A 13,020-nucleotide genomic window follows, 5' to 3' on the forward strand; every position below is an offset into this window, starting at 1 on the left:
TTTTTCTTTGATCTGACCTACTGACCTAGTAGTTCACCTAGATTTTGACCACAGATGACCCACATTCTAACCTGACCTAGATTTCGTCAAGGCAATCATTCTGACTTAAATTTCTCTATTGCATACACAAGGTTTTTCTTTGATCTGACCTAGTGACCCAGCTTTTGACCACAGATGACCCATATTCTAACTTGACCTAGATTTCGTCAAGGCAATCATGCTGACTAAATTTTATGAATATCCAGTGTAAAATGCAGCCCCTATTCGGTACACAAGGTTTTTCTTTAATTTGACCGGGTGACCTAGTTTTTGACCCTAGATGACCCATATTCAAACTCCCCCTAGATTTCATATAGACATATATTCTCATTAAATTTCATGAAGATCCGATGTAATATGCAGCCCCTATTGCATACACAAGGTTTTTATTTGATTTGACCTAGTGACCTAGTTTTTTTTATCCCAGATGACCCATATTCAAAATTGACCTAGATTTTATTAAAGCAATCATTCTGACCAAAATTCATGAAGATCAATTGAAAAATACAGCCTCTATTGCATACACAAGGTTTTTCTTTGATCTGAACTAGTGACCTAGTTTTTGACCCCAGATGACCCATTTTCAAACTTGGCCTAGATTTCATCTAGATGATCATTCTGACAAATTTCATGAAGATTAGTTGAAAAATACAGCCTCTATCACATACACAAGGTTTTACTTATATTTGACCTAGTGACCTATTTTTTAACCCTAGATAACCCATTTTCGAACTCGGCCTAAATTTAATCAAGGTAATCATTCTGGCCAAAATTCAGGAAGATAAGTTGAACAAGAGGGCCATGAAGGCCCTGTATAATCGCTCACCTGACCTATTGACCTAAAGATCATCAAGTTTAACATTCTGACCAAGTTTCATTAAGATATGGTCATAAATGTGGCCTCTAAAGTGTTAACTAGCTTTTCCTTTCATTTGACCCTGTGACATAGTTTTTGATACGACATGACCCAGATTCGAACTTGACATAAAGGTCATAAAGCATAACATTCTGACTAAGTTTCATGAAGATACAGCCATAAATGTGGCCTCTATAGAGTGTTTACAAGGTTTTCCTTTGATATGACCTAGTTTTTGACCACACCTTACCCAGATTTAAACTTGACCTAAAGATCATCAAGATTAACATTCTGACCAAGTTTCATTAAGATATGGTCATAAATGTGGCCTCTAAAGTGTTAACTAGCTTTTCCTTTGATCTGACCTGGTGACCTAGTTTTTGACCCGACATGACCCAGATTCGAACTTGTCCTAAAGATCACCAAGTTTAACATTCTGACTTAATTTCATGAAGATACAGTCATAAGTATGGTCCTAGAGTGTTAACAAGCTTTTCCTTTGATTTGACCTGGTGACCTAGTTTTTGACCCGAAATAACCCACATTTGAACTTGAGCTATAAATCATCAAGGTTAATATTTTGACCAAGTTTCATTAAGATATGGTCATAAATGTGGCCTCTACAGTGTAAACTAGCTTTTCCTTTGATTTGACCTGGTGACCTAGTTTTTGATCCTACATGACCCAGATTCAAACTAGACCATAAAATCATCAATATTAACATTTTTGACCAAGTTTCATGAAGATACATTCATAAATGTGGCCTCTACAGTGTTAACAACCTTTATCTTAGATTTGACCTGGTGACCTAGTTTTTCACCCCAGATGACCCAATATCGAACTCGTCCAAGATTTTATTGAGGGTAACATTCTGACCAAGTTTCATTAAGATTGAGCCAAAACTGTGACCTCTAGAGTGTTAACAAGCTTTTCCTTTGATCTGATCTGGTGATCTAGTTTTTGACCCCAGATGACCCAATATCGAACTTGTCCAAGATTTTATTCAGGGTAGCATTCTGACCAAGTTAGTAAGATTAGGCCAAAAATGTGACCTCTAGAGTGTCTGTTAACAGTCAAATTGTTGACGACAGACGACAGACACAAGGCGATCACTAAAGCTCACCTTTGAGCACTTCATGCTCAGTTGAGCTAAAAATACAGCCTCTATCGCATACACAAGGTTTTTCCTTGATTTGACCTAGTGACCTACTTTTTGACCCACAGATGCCCCATTTTCAAACTTGTCCTAGATTTCATTAAGGTCATCATTCTGACAAAATTTCATAAAGATCAATTGAAAAATACAGCCTCTATCGCATACGCATGTTTTTTTTCTTTGATTTGACCTAGTGACCTAGTTTTTGACCCCAGATAACCCATTTTCAAACTTGGTCTAGATTTCATCAAGTTTATCATTCTGATCAAAATTCATGAAGATCAATTGAAAAGTACAGCCCCTATCGCATACACAAGGTTTTTCTTTGATTCAACCTAGTGACCTAGTTTTTGACCCCAGATAACCCATTTTCGAACTTGGTCTAGATTTCATCAAGGTAATCATTCTCACCAAAATTCATGAAAATCAATTGAAAAATACAGCCTCTATCGCATACACAAGGTTTTTCTTTGATTTGACCTAGTTTTTGACCCCAGATGACCCATTTTCGAACCTGCCTTATATTTCATCAAGGTAATAATTCTGACAAAATTTCATGAGGATCAGTTGAAAAATACAGCCTCTATAGCATACACAAGCTAAATGTTGACAGACGACAGACAGACGCCGGACATCGAGTGATCACAAAAATTCACCTGAGCATTGCTCAGGTGAGCTAAAAATAGGAGGTAGAGCCAGCCAAGAAAATAAGAGATCTGCAAGTTTATTTCATGATAAAGACTTATGCAAGTTTTTAACCATTTATATTAAATGCTTTTTGAGCTAGGTGTGTCACAAGGTGAAAATGTGCATATTTGTCTATTTCTGGGCCTTAACTCTGACAAGAGATCACAGAGTGATCTTGGCGCCCACCAATGTGCCATTTTTGAGTGTTCCAAATTTCAAGACTTATTGACAGCTCAAGGTCAAATTTCATTTCCGTACACAACACTGTGCATGTGGTCCAAATTTGAAAGCTGTAGCTTGAGAAATGTGGAAGTAGGTCACTAGATCAATTTCAAGGACAAAGTTCTTTGTACACAAAACTATGCATGTGCATCAAGTTTGAAGGCTGTAGTTTGAGAAATTTGAAAGTAGGTCACTAGGTCAATCTTAAGGTCAAAGTTTATTTCGGTACACAAAACTATGCAAGTGGTCCAAATTTGAAGGCTGTAGCTTGAGAAATGTGAAAGTAGGTCACTAGGTCAAAATCAGTTTGTTTCGGTACACAATCCTATACATGTGGTCTAAATTTGAAGCCTGTAGCTACAGAAATGTGAAAGTAGGTCACTAGGTCAATTTTAAGGTCAAAGTTCATTTCGGTACACAAAACTATGCAAGCGGTCCAAATTTGAAGGCTGTAGCTTGAGAAATGTGAAAGTAGGTCACTAGGTCGAAATCAAGGTCAAATTTTATTTCGGAACACAGAACTATGCATGTGGTCCAAATTTGAAGCCTGTACCTTCAAAAATGTGAAAGTAGGTCACTAGGTCAATGTCAAGGTCAAAGTTTTTTTCAGTGCAATGTGAAAGTAGGTCATTAGGTCAAAATCAAGGTCAACTCATGTCAAGGTTCATCTTGCCACTCAAAACCATACATGTGGTCCAAATTTGAATGATGTAAGTTATTGACATGAAGATTCTAAGTTTTCCCCTATATAAGTCTATATGAACCATATGACCCCTGGGGCGGGGCTATATTTGACCCTAGAGGGATAATTTGAACAAACTTGGTAGAGAACCACTAAATGATGCTACCGTACATAACGAAATATTAAAGCCATAGTCTTTGTGGTTTGGACAAGAAGATTTTCAAAGTTTTTCCCTATATAAGTCTATGTAAACCATGTGACCCCCAGGGCGGAGCCATATTTGAGCCTAGGGGAATAATTTGAACAATCTTAGTAGAGGACCACTTGATGATGTCATATACAAAATATCAAAGCACTAGGCACTGTGGTTTTGGACAAGAGGTTTTTCAAAGTTTTTTCCTATATAAGTCTATACAAGAGGGTCATGATGACCCTGGATCGCTCACCAGAGTAATATGTTTCAAATGTCAAACTGATGATTTTCAGAAATTTTTTGGAAAATTTTCCAATGTACAATCAAGTAACCCCTGGGGCGGGGCCAATTTTACCCCGGGGGTCATGATTTGAATAAAGTTTGTAGAAGTCCACTAGGCAATATTACACATCGAATATCTAAGATCTAGGCCTTCTGGTTTATTTTAAGCAAATTTATGAAGATTTCCCAATGTACAATAAAGTAAACCCTGGGGCTGGGTCAATTTGACCCTGGGGGGTCAAGATTTGAACAAATTTTGTAGAGGTCCACTAGGCAATGCTACATGTCGAATATCTAAGCTCTAGGCCTTCTGGTTTATTTTTAGAAAATATTGAAGATTTTGTTATGTACAATCAAGTAACCCCATGGGGCGGGGCCAATTTGACCCTGGGGTCATGATTTGAAGAAATTTTGTAGAGGTCCACTAGGCAATGCTACATGTCAAATATCTAAGACCTAGGCCTTTTGGTTTATTTTTAGAAATTTTTTGAAGATTTTCCTATGTAAAATCAAGTGACCCCTGGGGCGGGGTCAATTTTGACCCTGGGGTCATGATTTGAATAAATGTTGTAGAGGTCCACTAGGCAATGCTACATGTGAAATATCTAAGCTCTAGGCCTTCTGGTTTATTTTAAGAAAATTTTTGAAGATTTTCATATGTAAAATCAAGCGACCCCTAGGGCGGGGTCAATTTTGACCCCGGGGGTCATGATTTGAACAACTTTAGTAGAGGTCCACTAGGCAATGCTACATGTCAAATATCTAAGCTCTTGGGCTTCTGCTTTTTGAGAAGAAGATTTTTTAAGGTTTTCCTATGTAAAATCAAGTGACCCCTGGGGCGGGGTCAATTTTGACCCCGGGAGTCTGATCTGAACAAATTTTGTAGAGGTCCACTAGGCAATGCTACATGTGAAATATCTAAGATCTAGGCCTTCTGCTTTATTTTTAGAAATTTTTTGAAGATTTTCCTATGTAAAATCAAGTGACCCCTGGGGCGGGGTCAATTTTGACCCCGGGGTCATGATTTGAACAACTTTAGTAGAGGTCCATTAGGCAATGCTACATGTCAAATATCTAAGGTCTAGGGCTTCTGGTTTTCGAGAAGAAGATTTTTTAAGATTTTTCTATGTAAAATCAAGTGACCCCTGGGGCGGGGTCAATTTTGACCCCGGGGTCATGATTTGAACAAACTTGGTAGAGGTCCACTAGGCAATGCTTCACACCAAATATCTAAGCTCTAGGGCTTCTGGTTTTTGAGAAGAAGATTTTTAAAGTTTTTCCTTTCGGTTGCCATGGCAACCAGAGTTCTGCATGGAATTCAATTCTTTGAACAATTTTTAGAGAAGACCATCCAAGGAACATCCCTGTGAAGTTTCATCAAAATTGGCCTGTTGGTTTAGGAGGAGATGTTGTTTAAAGGAAAGTGTGGACGGACGGACGGACGGACGACGGACGGACGACGGACGGACGGACGGACGGACGCCGGACGGTGAGCGATCACAATAGCTCACCCTGAGCACTTTGTGCTCTGGTGAGCTAATAAACCAAGTGACCCGCAGGGTGGGGCCATATCTGACCCCAGGGAAATAATCTGAACAATCTTGGTAGAGGACCACTAGATTATGCTACATACCAAATATCAAAGCCCTAGGCCCTATGGTTTTGGACAAGAAGATCAGAAACCGTTTAACTGTTACTGGCCAATGTGACCTTGACCTTTGACCTAATGACCTCAAAATTAATAGGGGTCATCTGCTGGTCATGGCCAACCTAACTATCAATTTTCCTGACATTAGGCCGAAGCGTTCTTGAGTTATTGCCTGGAAACCATTTTACTGTTCCTGGTCACTGTGACCTTGACCTTTGACGAACTGACCTCAAAATCAATAGGGGCCATCTGCTGGTCATGATCAACCTCCCTATTAACTTTTGTGACCCTAGGCCTAAGCGTTCTTGAGTTATCATCCGGAAACCCTTTTACTGTTCAGGGTCACTGTTACCTTGACCTTTAACATACTGATCTCAAAATCATTAGAGGTCATCTGCTGGCCATTACCAACCCCCCTATCAACTTTCATGATCCTAGGCCCAAGTATTCTTTAGTTATCATCCGGAAACCGTTTTACTATTCAGGGTCACTGTGACCTTGACCTTTGACATACAGACCTCAAAATCAATAGGGGTCATCTGCTGGTGATGACCAACCTCCCTATCAACTTTGATGATCCTAGGCCCAAGCATTCTTGAGTTATCATCCAGAAACGGATTGGTCTACATTCCGACCGACCGACAGACCGACCGACATCTGCAAAACAATATACCCCTCCTTCTTCGAAGGGGGGCATAATAAAATCATAAATGAAGCTGCTATTGTGCAGACAAGGTCAAAATAGCTAATTTTGGCCCTTTCAGGGGCCATCACTCTGGAACCCATGAAGGAATCTGGCCAGTTCAAGAAAGCAACAAAGATCTTATGGTGATACAAGTTGTGTGCCAGTTTGGTAAAAATCAAATCATAAATAAAGCTGCTATTGTGCAGACAAGGTCAAAATAGCTAATTTTGGCCCTTTCAGGGGCCATAACTCTGGTACCCATAATGGGATCTGGCCAGTTCAAGAAAGGAACCGTGATCTTATGGTGATACAAGTTGTGTGCAAGTTTGGTTACAATAAAATCATAAATGAAACCACTATCGTGCAGACAAGAAATTGTTGACGGACGGACGGACGCACACATGATGGACGAAGGGTGTCGTAACTCCGCAAAACATTTTTCTGAAAGAACCTAACATGCCCCATGCACAACTACTGTTGTTACTGATCACTTGTGTGAAGTTTCATTAAATTGTGTCACGGGGATGAGGAGAGATGGTGCGTACAAGATTGTGTCTATGTATATGGTATAGTTACAAAAAACAAAGTCCAGTAACTCCGCAAAATATTTTTCTGAAAGAACCTAACATGCCCCATGCACAACTACTGCTGTTACTGATGACTTGTGTGAAGTTTCATTAAACTGTGTGCAAGGGTTCAGAAGATTAGGCACGCACAAGATTGCATATGTAGACTGTATGTACATAGTATGTTAACGAAAAACAAAGTCCCATAACTCTGCAATTTTTTCTTTTGAAAGAACCTAACATGCCCCATGCACAACAACTGTTGTTACTGATCACTTGTGTGAAGTTTCATTAAATTGTGTCAAGGGTATGAGGAAAGATGGTGCGCACAAGATTGTGTCTATGTATATAGTATAGTAACAAACAAGAGGGCCATGATGGCCCTATATCGCTCACCTGTTATCATTGCACTTGAGGACAAGAAGGTCCTCAGAATAAATATCAAAGTCCAAAGAACAGGAACAACAAAGGGAAGAAATTTAACCAAAAAGAAAACGAAAATTCTTACAAGGTATAGATATGTCAAAATACACCTAAAAATTGGAGGTACCATCCATGTTGTACCACAGAAAAGTGGTCTCGGTTTTTCCCTACGGCCAATAATAAAAAAGTTACTAAAATAAGCTATTTATAGTAACGCAAAAGGGAAGTAATTAAAAACAATAAAATATTGTAAGTGAACAAAAGAAGGATCTGCCAAATAAATCTGTTGACATTGATGAAATTTCAGATCAGTATCTTCATTAGTTATGGAGATATACCCATTTTAATTTGAAACAAGAAACGCGGCAATGCCACGAAACCAGGTTTTCAACACTTTTCATAAGAATAAACAAGAGCGCTGCCAAGCTGGGCAATATACGCCCGAAGGCTTACATCATAGGATGGGAGCAAAATTTTAAGAATTTGACTGTTGAAGCCCCAAAGATCTGGAACAACAAAAGGAAAAATTCAAAAAACAAATCTAAGTCCACAAAAAAAAAATTCAAAGTCTACAAAAAATCCTTATCAGGTACAGGTATGTAAAAATACACCTTAAAATTGGAGGTACCATCCATGTGTACCACAGAAAAGTGGTCTCGGTTTTTCCCTACGGCCAATAATAAAAAAGTTTCAAAATAAGCTATTTATAGTAACATAAAAGGGAAGTAATTCAAAAAAAAATTATTGTAAGTACAAAAAAAAAGATCTGCCAAATAAAAACAAGAGCACTGCAATGCAGAGCAATATACACAAAGCAAAGTCATATATGACCTTTGACCCTTAAGTGTGACCTTGACCTTGAAGCGAGTCATCCGGAACATGCGCTCTGCACATCGTTGCAATGTGGTGAACATTTCTGCCAAGTTTCTTTGAAATCCTTCCAGCAGTTCAAGAGTTACAGAACGGACATGAAACAAACTGATATGACCTTTGACTCCTAAGTGTGACCTTGACCTTGAAACGAGACATCCGGAACATGCGCTCTGTACGTCGTCTGGGTGTGGTGAACATTTGTGTCAAGTTTCCTTGAAATCCTTCAAGGGGTTCAAGAGTTACAGAGTGGACACGAAATTGCTAACGGGCAGACAAACGGACGGACAGACGGACACCAGCGTCATAACATAATACGTCCCTTTGGGCGTATAAAAAGTATACTGAATCACAGTGCACCACTTAAAAGCAAAACCTTAACCCTAACCCTATTTTTAGTAACAATGACCTTGACCTTGATCCCAGAAACCCCAAAATCAATCCCAAGCTACAACTTTATATAAGTTTTCTATACACCAAGTTTCATCATGATAGCTCATTCCTAAGTTAAGTTATTGACCGGAAATCCTTTTTCTTTTTTAAGTAACAGTGACCTTGACCTTGACCCAAGAAACCCCAAAATCAATCCCAGCCTTTGTCTTGATATAAGCTACATACATACCAAGTTTTATTCAAAAATCTTTACCGAAACAAAAGTTATTGACCGGAAACACCAGTTTGACGCCACCATCCGCCCGCCCGCCCGACCAACGACATACCCCAATCTAATAACTCCCTGGTTAATAAAGGGAGGTAATTTGACATAAAATCAGTCCATAGTTATCTACCCTGATTTGTCTCAGTCCAACTAGTAACAATAATGAAATTTCAAATAAGTCCTATAAGTACTTACTGATATAAATCCATTTTGATTACAATCAGGGGAGGAAATCAAATATAAAATAACTCTGGAACCTACGATTGGATCTGATTTGTCATGGAATCCAAGATTTATTGTTGTTGAAGACATTTTGGAAGTTTGTATCAAACAAGAGCTGTCACTAATGGTGGCAAATGCCCCCGCAGCACCTTGACCTTTGACCTGGTGACCCCAAAGTCAGTAGGGGTCGTGTACTCAATAAGTACTATCAGCATGTGAAGTCTGAAGATCCTGGGTGCAGTGGTTCGCGAGTAAAGTGCCTTCATGCAAAAAGTTAACATTGTGACGAACGAACGGACGGACAGTTGAAAACTAATATGCCTCCCTTAGGGGGCATAATAAAACCATAAATGAAGTCTCTATATGGCTGCAAAAGCCAAAATAGCCAATTTTGTACCTTTAAGGGGCCATAACTCTGGAACCTGTGATGGAATCTGGTCAGTTGAAGAAAGGAAGCAAGATCTCATGGTGATACAAGTTGTGTGAAAGTTTGGTTAAAATCAAATCATAAATGAAGCTGCTATTGTGCAGACAAGGACAAAATAGCTAATTTTGGCCCTTTCAGGGGCCATCACTCTGGAACCCATAATGGAATCTCGCCAGTTCAAGAAAGGAACCAAGATCTTAGGGTGATACAAGTTGTGTGCAAGTTTGGTTAAAATAAAATCATAAATGAAGCTGCTATTGTGCAGACAAGGTCAAAATAGCTAATTTTGGCCCTTTCAGGGGCCATCACTCTGGAACCCATAATGGAATCTGGCCAGTTCAAGAAAGGAACCAAGATCTCGTGGTGATACAAGTTGTGTGCCAGTTTGGTTAAAATCAAATCATAAATAAAGCTGCTATTGTGCAGACAAGGTCAAAATAGCTAATTTTGGCCCTTTCAGGGGCCATAACTCTGGAACCCATAATGGGATCTGGCCAGTTCAAGAAAGGAACCGTGATCTTATGGTGATACAAGTTGTGTGCAAGTTTGGTTAAAACAAGTGAATGAAGTATTGCCATGCAATACAAAGTCCTCTACTGGAAGGCACCTAATTTTCTCTACTGCAGTATAACATAATGAACTGATATCTGTCAATGATGTATAAACAATATTGTACTACATATACAATATGTTATAACAACACACTTGGATTAAAATGTGCATATATAAAAACCCACGGTTGTTTTCATATTGAATTTTTTTGGCTGATTATAAAAATTTTATCATGTAAGTTATTTATAGTAACAACAAAGGGAAATTAATCTTAAAAAAAAAAAAAAAAAAAAAAAAAAAAAAAAAAAAAAATCTATATAATATAAGTCCACAAGAAACTCTTTACCAGGTAGAGATAGGTCAAAATACACCTAAAAATTGGATGTAACATGCATGCTGTACCACAGAAAAGTGGTCTCAATTTTTCTCTACTGCCAGTAATAAAAAAGTTACAATAAAATCTATTTATAGTAATAACAAAGGGACGTAATTCTAAAAACAAGGGTGCCTCATGGTGGTGAACATTTGGTCCAAGTCACATCAAAATCCCTCCATGCATGAAGAAGAAATGTTCCGTACAAAGTCATTCTTGAATTTGACCTTTGACCTCTAAATATGACCTTGACCTTAGACCTAGGGACCTGGTTCTTGCGCATGACATGTTGTCTCATCCAGGGGAATATTTGTGCCAACTGATATCTAAATCCTGCTTTGCATGACAAAGTTATAGACCGGACAGGAAAAAAATCCTCTTGACCTCTTGTTCCGTACAAAGTCATTCTTGAATTTGACCTTTGACCTCTAAATATGACCTTGACCTTAGACCTAGGGACCTGGTTCTTGCGCATGACATGTTGTCTCATCCAGGGGAATATTTGTGCCAACTGATATCTAAATCCTGCTTTGCATGACAAAGTTATAGACCGGACAGGAAAAAAATCCTCTTGACCTTTGATCTCAAAGTGTGATCTTGACCTTTAAGCTAGGGTACTGGGTGTTGCGCATGACATGTCGTCTCATCATGGGAAACATTTATGCCAAGTAATATTGTAATCCCTTGATGGATGACAGAGTTCTGGATCGGACAGGGAAAAAACCTTATTGACCTTTGACCTCCAATTGTGACCTTGACCTTTGAGCTAGGGTACTGGGTGTTGCGCATGACATGTTGTCTCATCATGGGGAACATTTGTGCCAAGTAATATTAAAATCCCTTCATGGATGGCAGAGTAATGGACGAGACAGGCAAAAAAAAAAAAACTCTGTTGACCTTTGACCCCCAATTGTGACCTTGACCTTTGAGCTAGGGGTCCGGGATTTGCGCACGACACATCGTCTCATCATGGGGAACACTTGTGCTAAGTGATATTAAAATCCCTTAATGAATGTCAGAGTTATGGACCGGACACGAAACAGACCCTGTTCATGCTATGTTAACATTTGACTGCTAAGTGTGACCTTGACCTTTGAGCTAGGGGTCTGAAAGTTGTGCATGACACATCGTCTTATTATGAGGTACATTTGTGCCAAGTAATATTAAAATCCCTTCATAGATGGGAGAGTTATGGACCGGACAGGAAAAAAAGCCTTGTTGACCTTTGACCTCCAATTGTGACCTTGACCTTTAAGCTAGGGGTCCAGGTTTTGCGCATGACACGTCGTCTCCTCATGGGGAACATTTGTGCCAAGTAATATTAAAATCTCTTCATGGATGGGAGAGTTATGGACCGGACAGGAAAAAAGCCCTGTTGACCTTTGACCTCCAATTGTTACCTTGACCTTTGAGCTAGGGGTCCGGGATTTGCGCATGACACATCATCTCATCATGGGGAACATTTGTGCCAAGTAATATTAAAATCCCTTCTAGGATGGGAGAGTTGTGGACCGGACAGGAAAAAAGCCCTGTTGACCTTTGACCTCCAATTGTGACCTTGACCTTTGAGCTAGGGGTCCGGGTTTTGCGCATGACACGTCGTCTCATCATGGGGAACATTTGTGCCAAGTAATATTAAAATCCCTTCATGGATGACAGAGTTATGGACATGACACGAAATTGCAGACGGATGGACGGACGGACGGAATGACGGAAAAGTGCATTCCTATAGTCCCCGAAACTGGTTTTCAACCAGTAGGGGACTAATAAAATCATAAATGAAACCACTATCGTGCAGACAAGGAATTGTTGACGCACGGACGGATGGACGGACGACGGGTGATCACAAAAGCTCATCTTGTCACTATGTGACAGGTGAGCTAAAAACAAAGTCCCGTAACTCTGCAATTTTTTTTTCTGAAAGAACCTAACATGCCCCATGCACAACTACTGTTGGTACTGATCACTTGTGTGAAGTTTCATTAAATTGTGTCAAGGGGATGAGGAGAGATGGTGCGCACATGATTGTGTCTACGGACAGACAAACAGACAGACGGACAGACAGACAAACAGACAAACCTGAAACCAGTATACCCCCCCTTACAACTTTGTTGTTCGGGGGGGTACAATGAGTGTTATGAATGGGAAATGCATGCACATAGAAGAGTTTTCCTTACCTACTTACTCAGCTTTTAATGTTAGTAGGGAGAACAAAGATATTTGTACCATTTGCCCAGAGTGCGCAACTTCACATGCTGATTAACAATGCAATGAGGTATGAAAAATACCGATGGAAAGACAAACAAATCTAACTGCCGCTTAACAAAATTTGGGCAGATACAAAAACTTACAGATCATCTCCTTCCGCTATATCTGGGAGTGTGAGTTTGGACATACGTGGGAAATCAAGTTCTTCAACCACATCCCATGTTTCCCGTACTTGAACTGAAGCATCACGATGTTTCAGTGGAGTCTGTAA

The 13,020-nt window shown here is 39.4% G+C and overlaps 1 protein-coding gene across 2 annotated transcripts in view; it reads right to left on the reverse strand.

The window, feature by feature from the left end:
- LOC123563983 (eukaryotic translation initiation factor 3 subunit D-like) overlaps positions 1-13,020 on the reverse strand; it is a 224,789-nt gene that overhangs the window by 153,376 nt on the left and 58,393 nt on the right. For both annotated transcript variants that reach the window (XM_053536644.1, XM_053536645.1), the window contains one exon: positions 12,893-13,014. In XM_053536644.1, the coding sequence (XP_053392619.1) occupies positions 12,893-13,014 (122 nt within the window). The remainder of the gene's footprint in view (positions 1-12,892; positions 13,015-13,020) is intronic.

Source organism: Mercenaria mercenaria, chromosome 2, assembly GCF_021730395.1.
Source record: "Mercenaria mercenaria strain notata chromosome 2, MADL_Memer_1, whole genome shotgun sequence".
Lineage (NCBI taxonomy): Eukaryota > Metazoa > Mollusca > Bivalvia > Venerida > Veneridae > Mercenaria > Mercenaria mercenaria.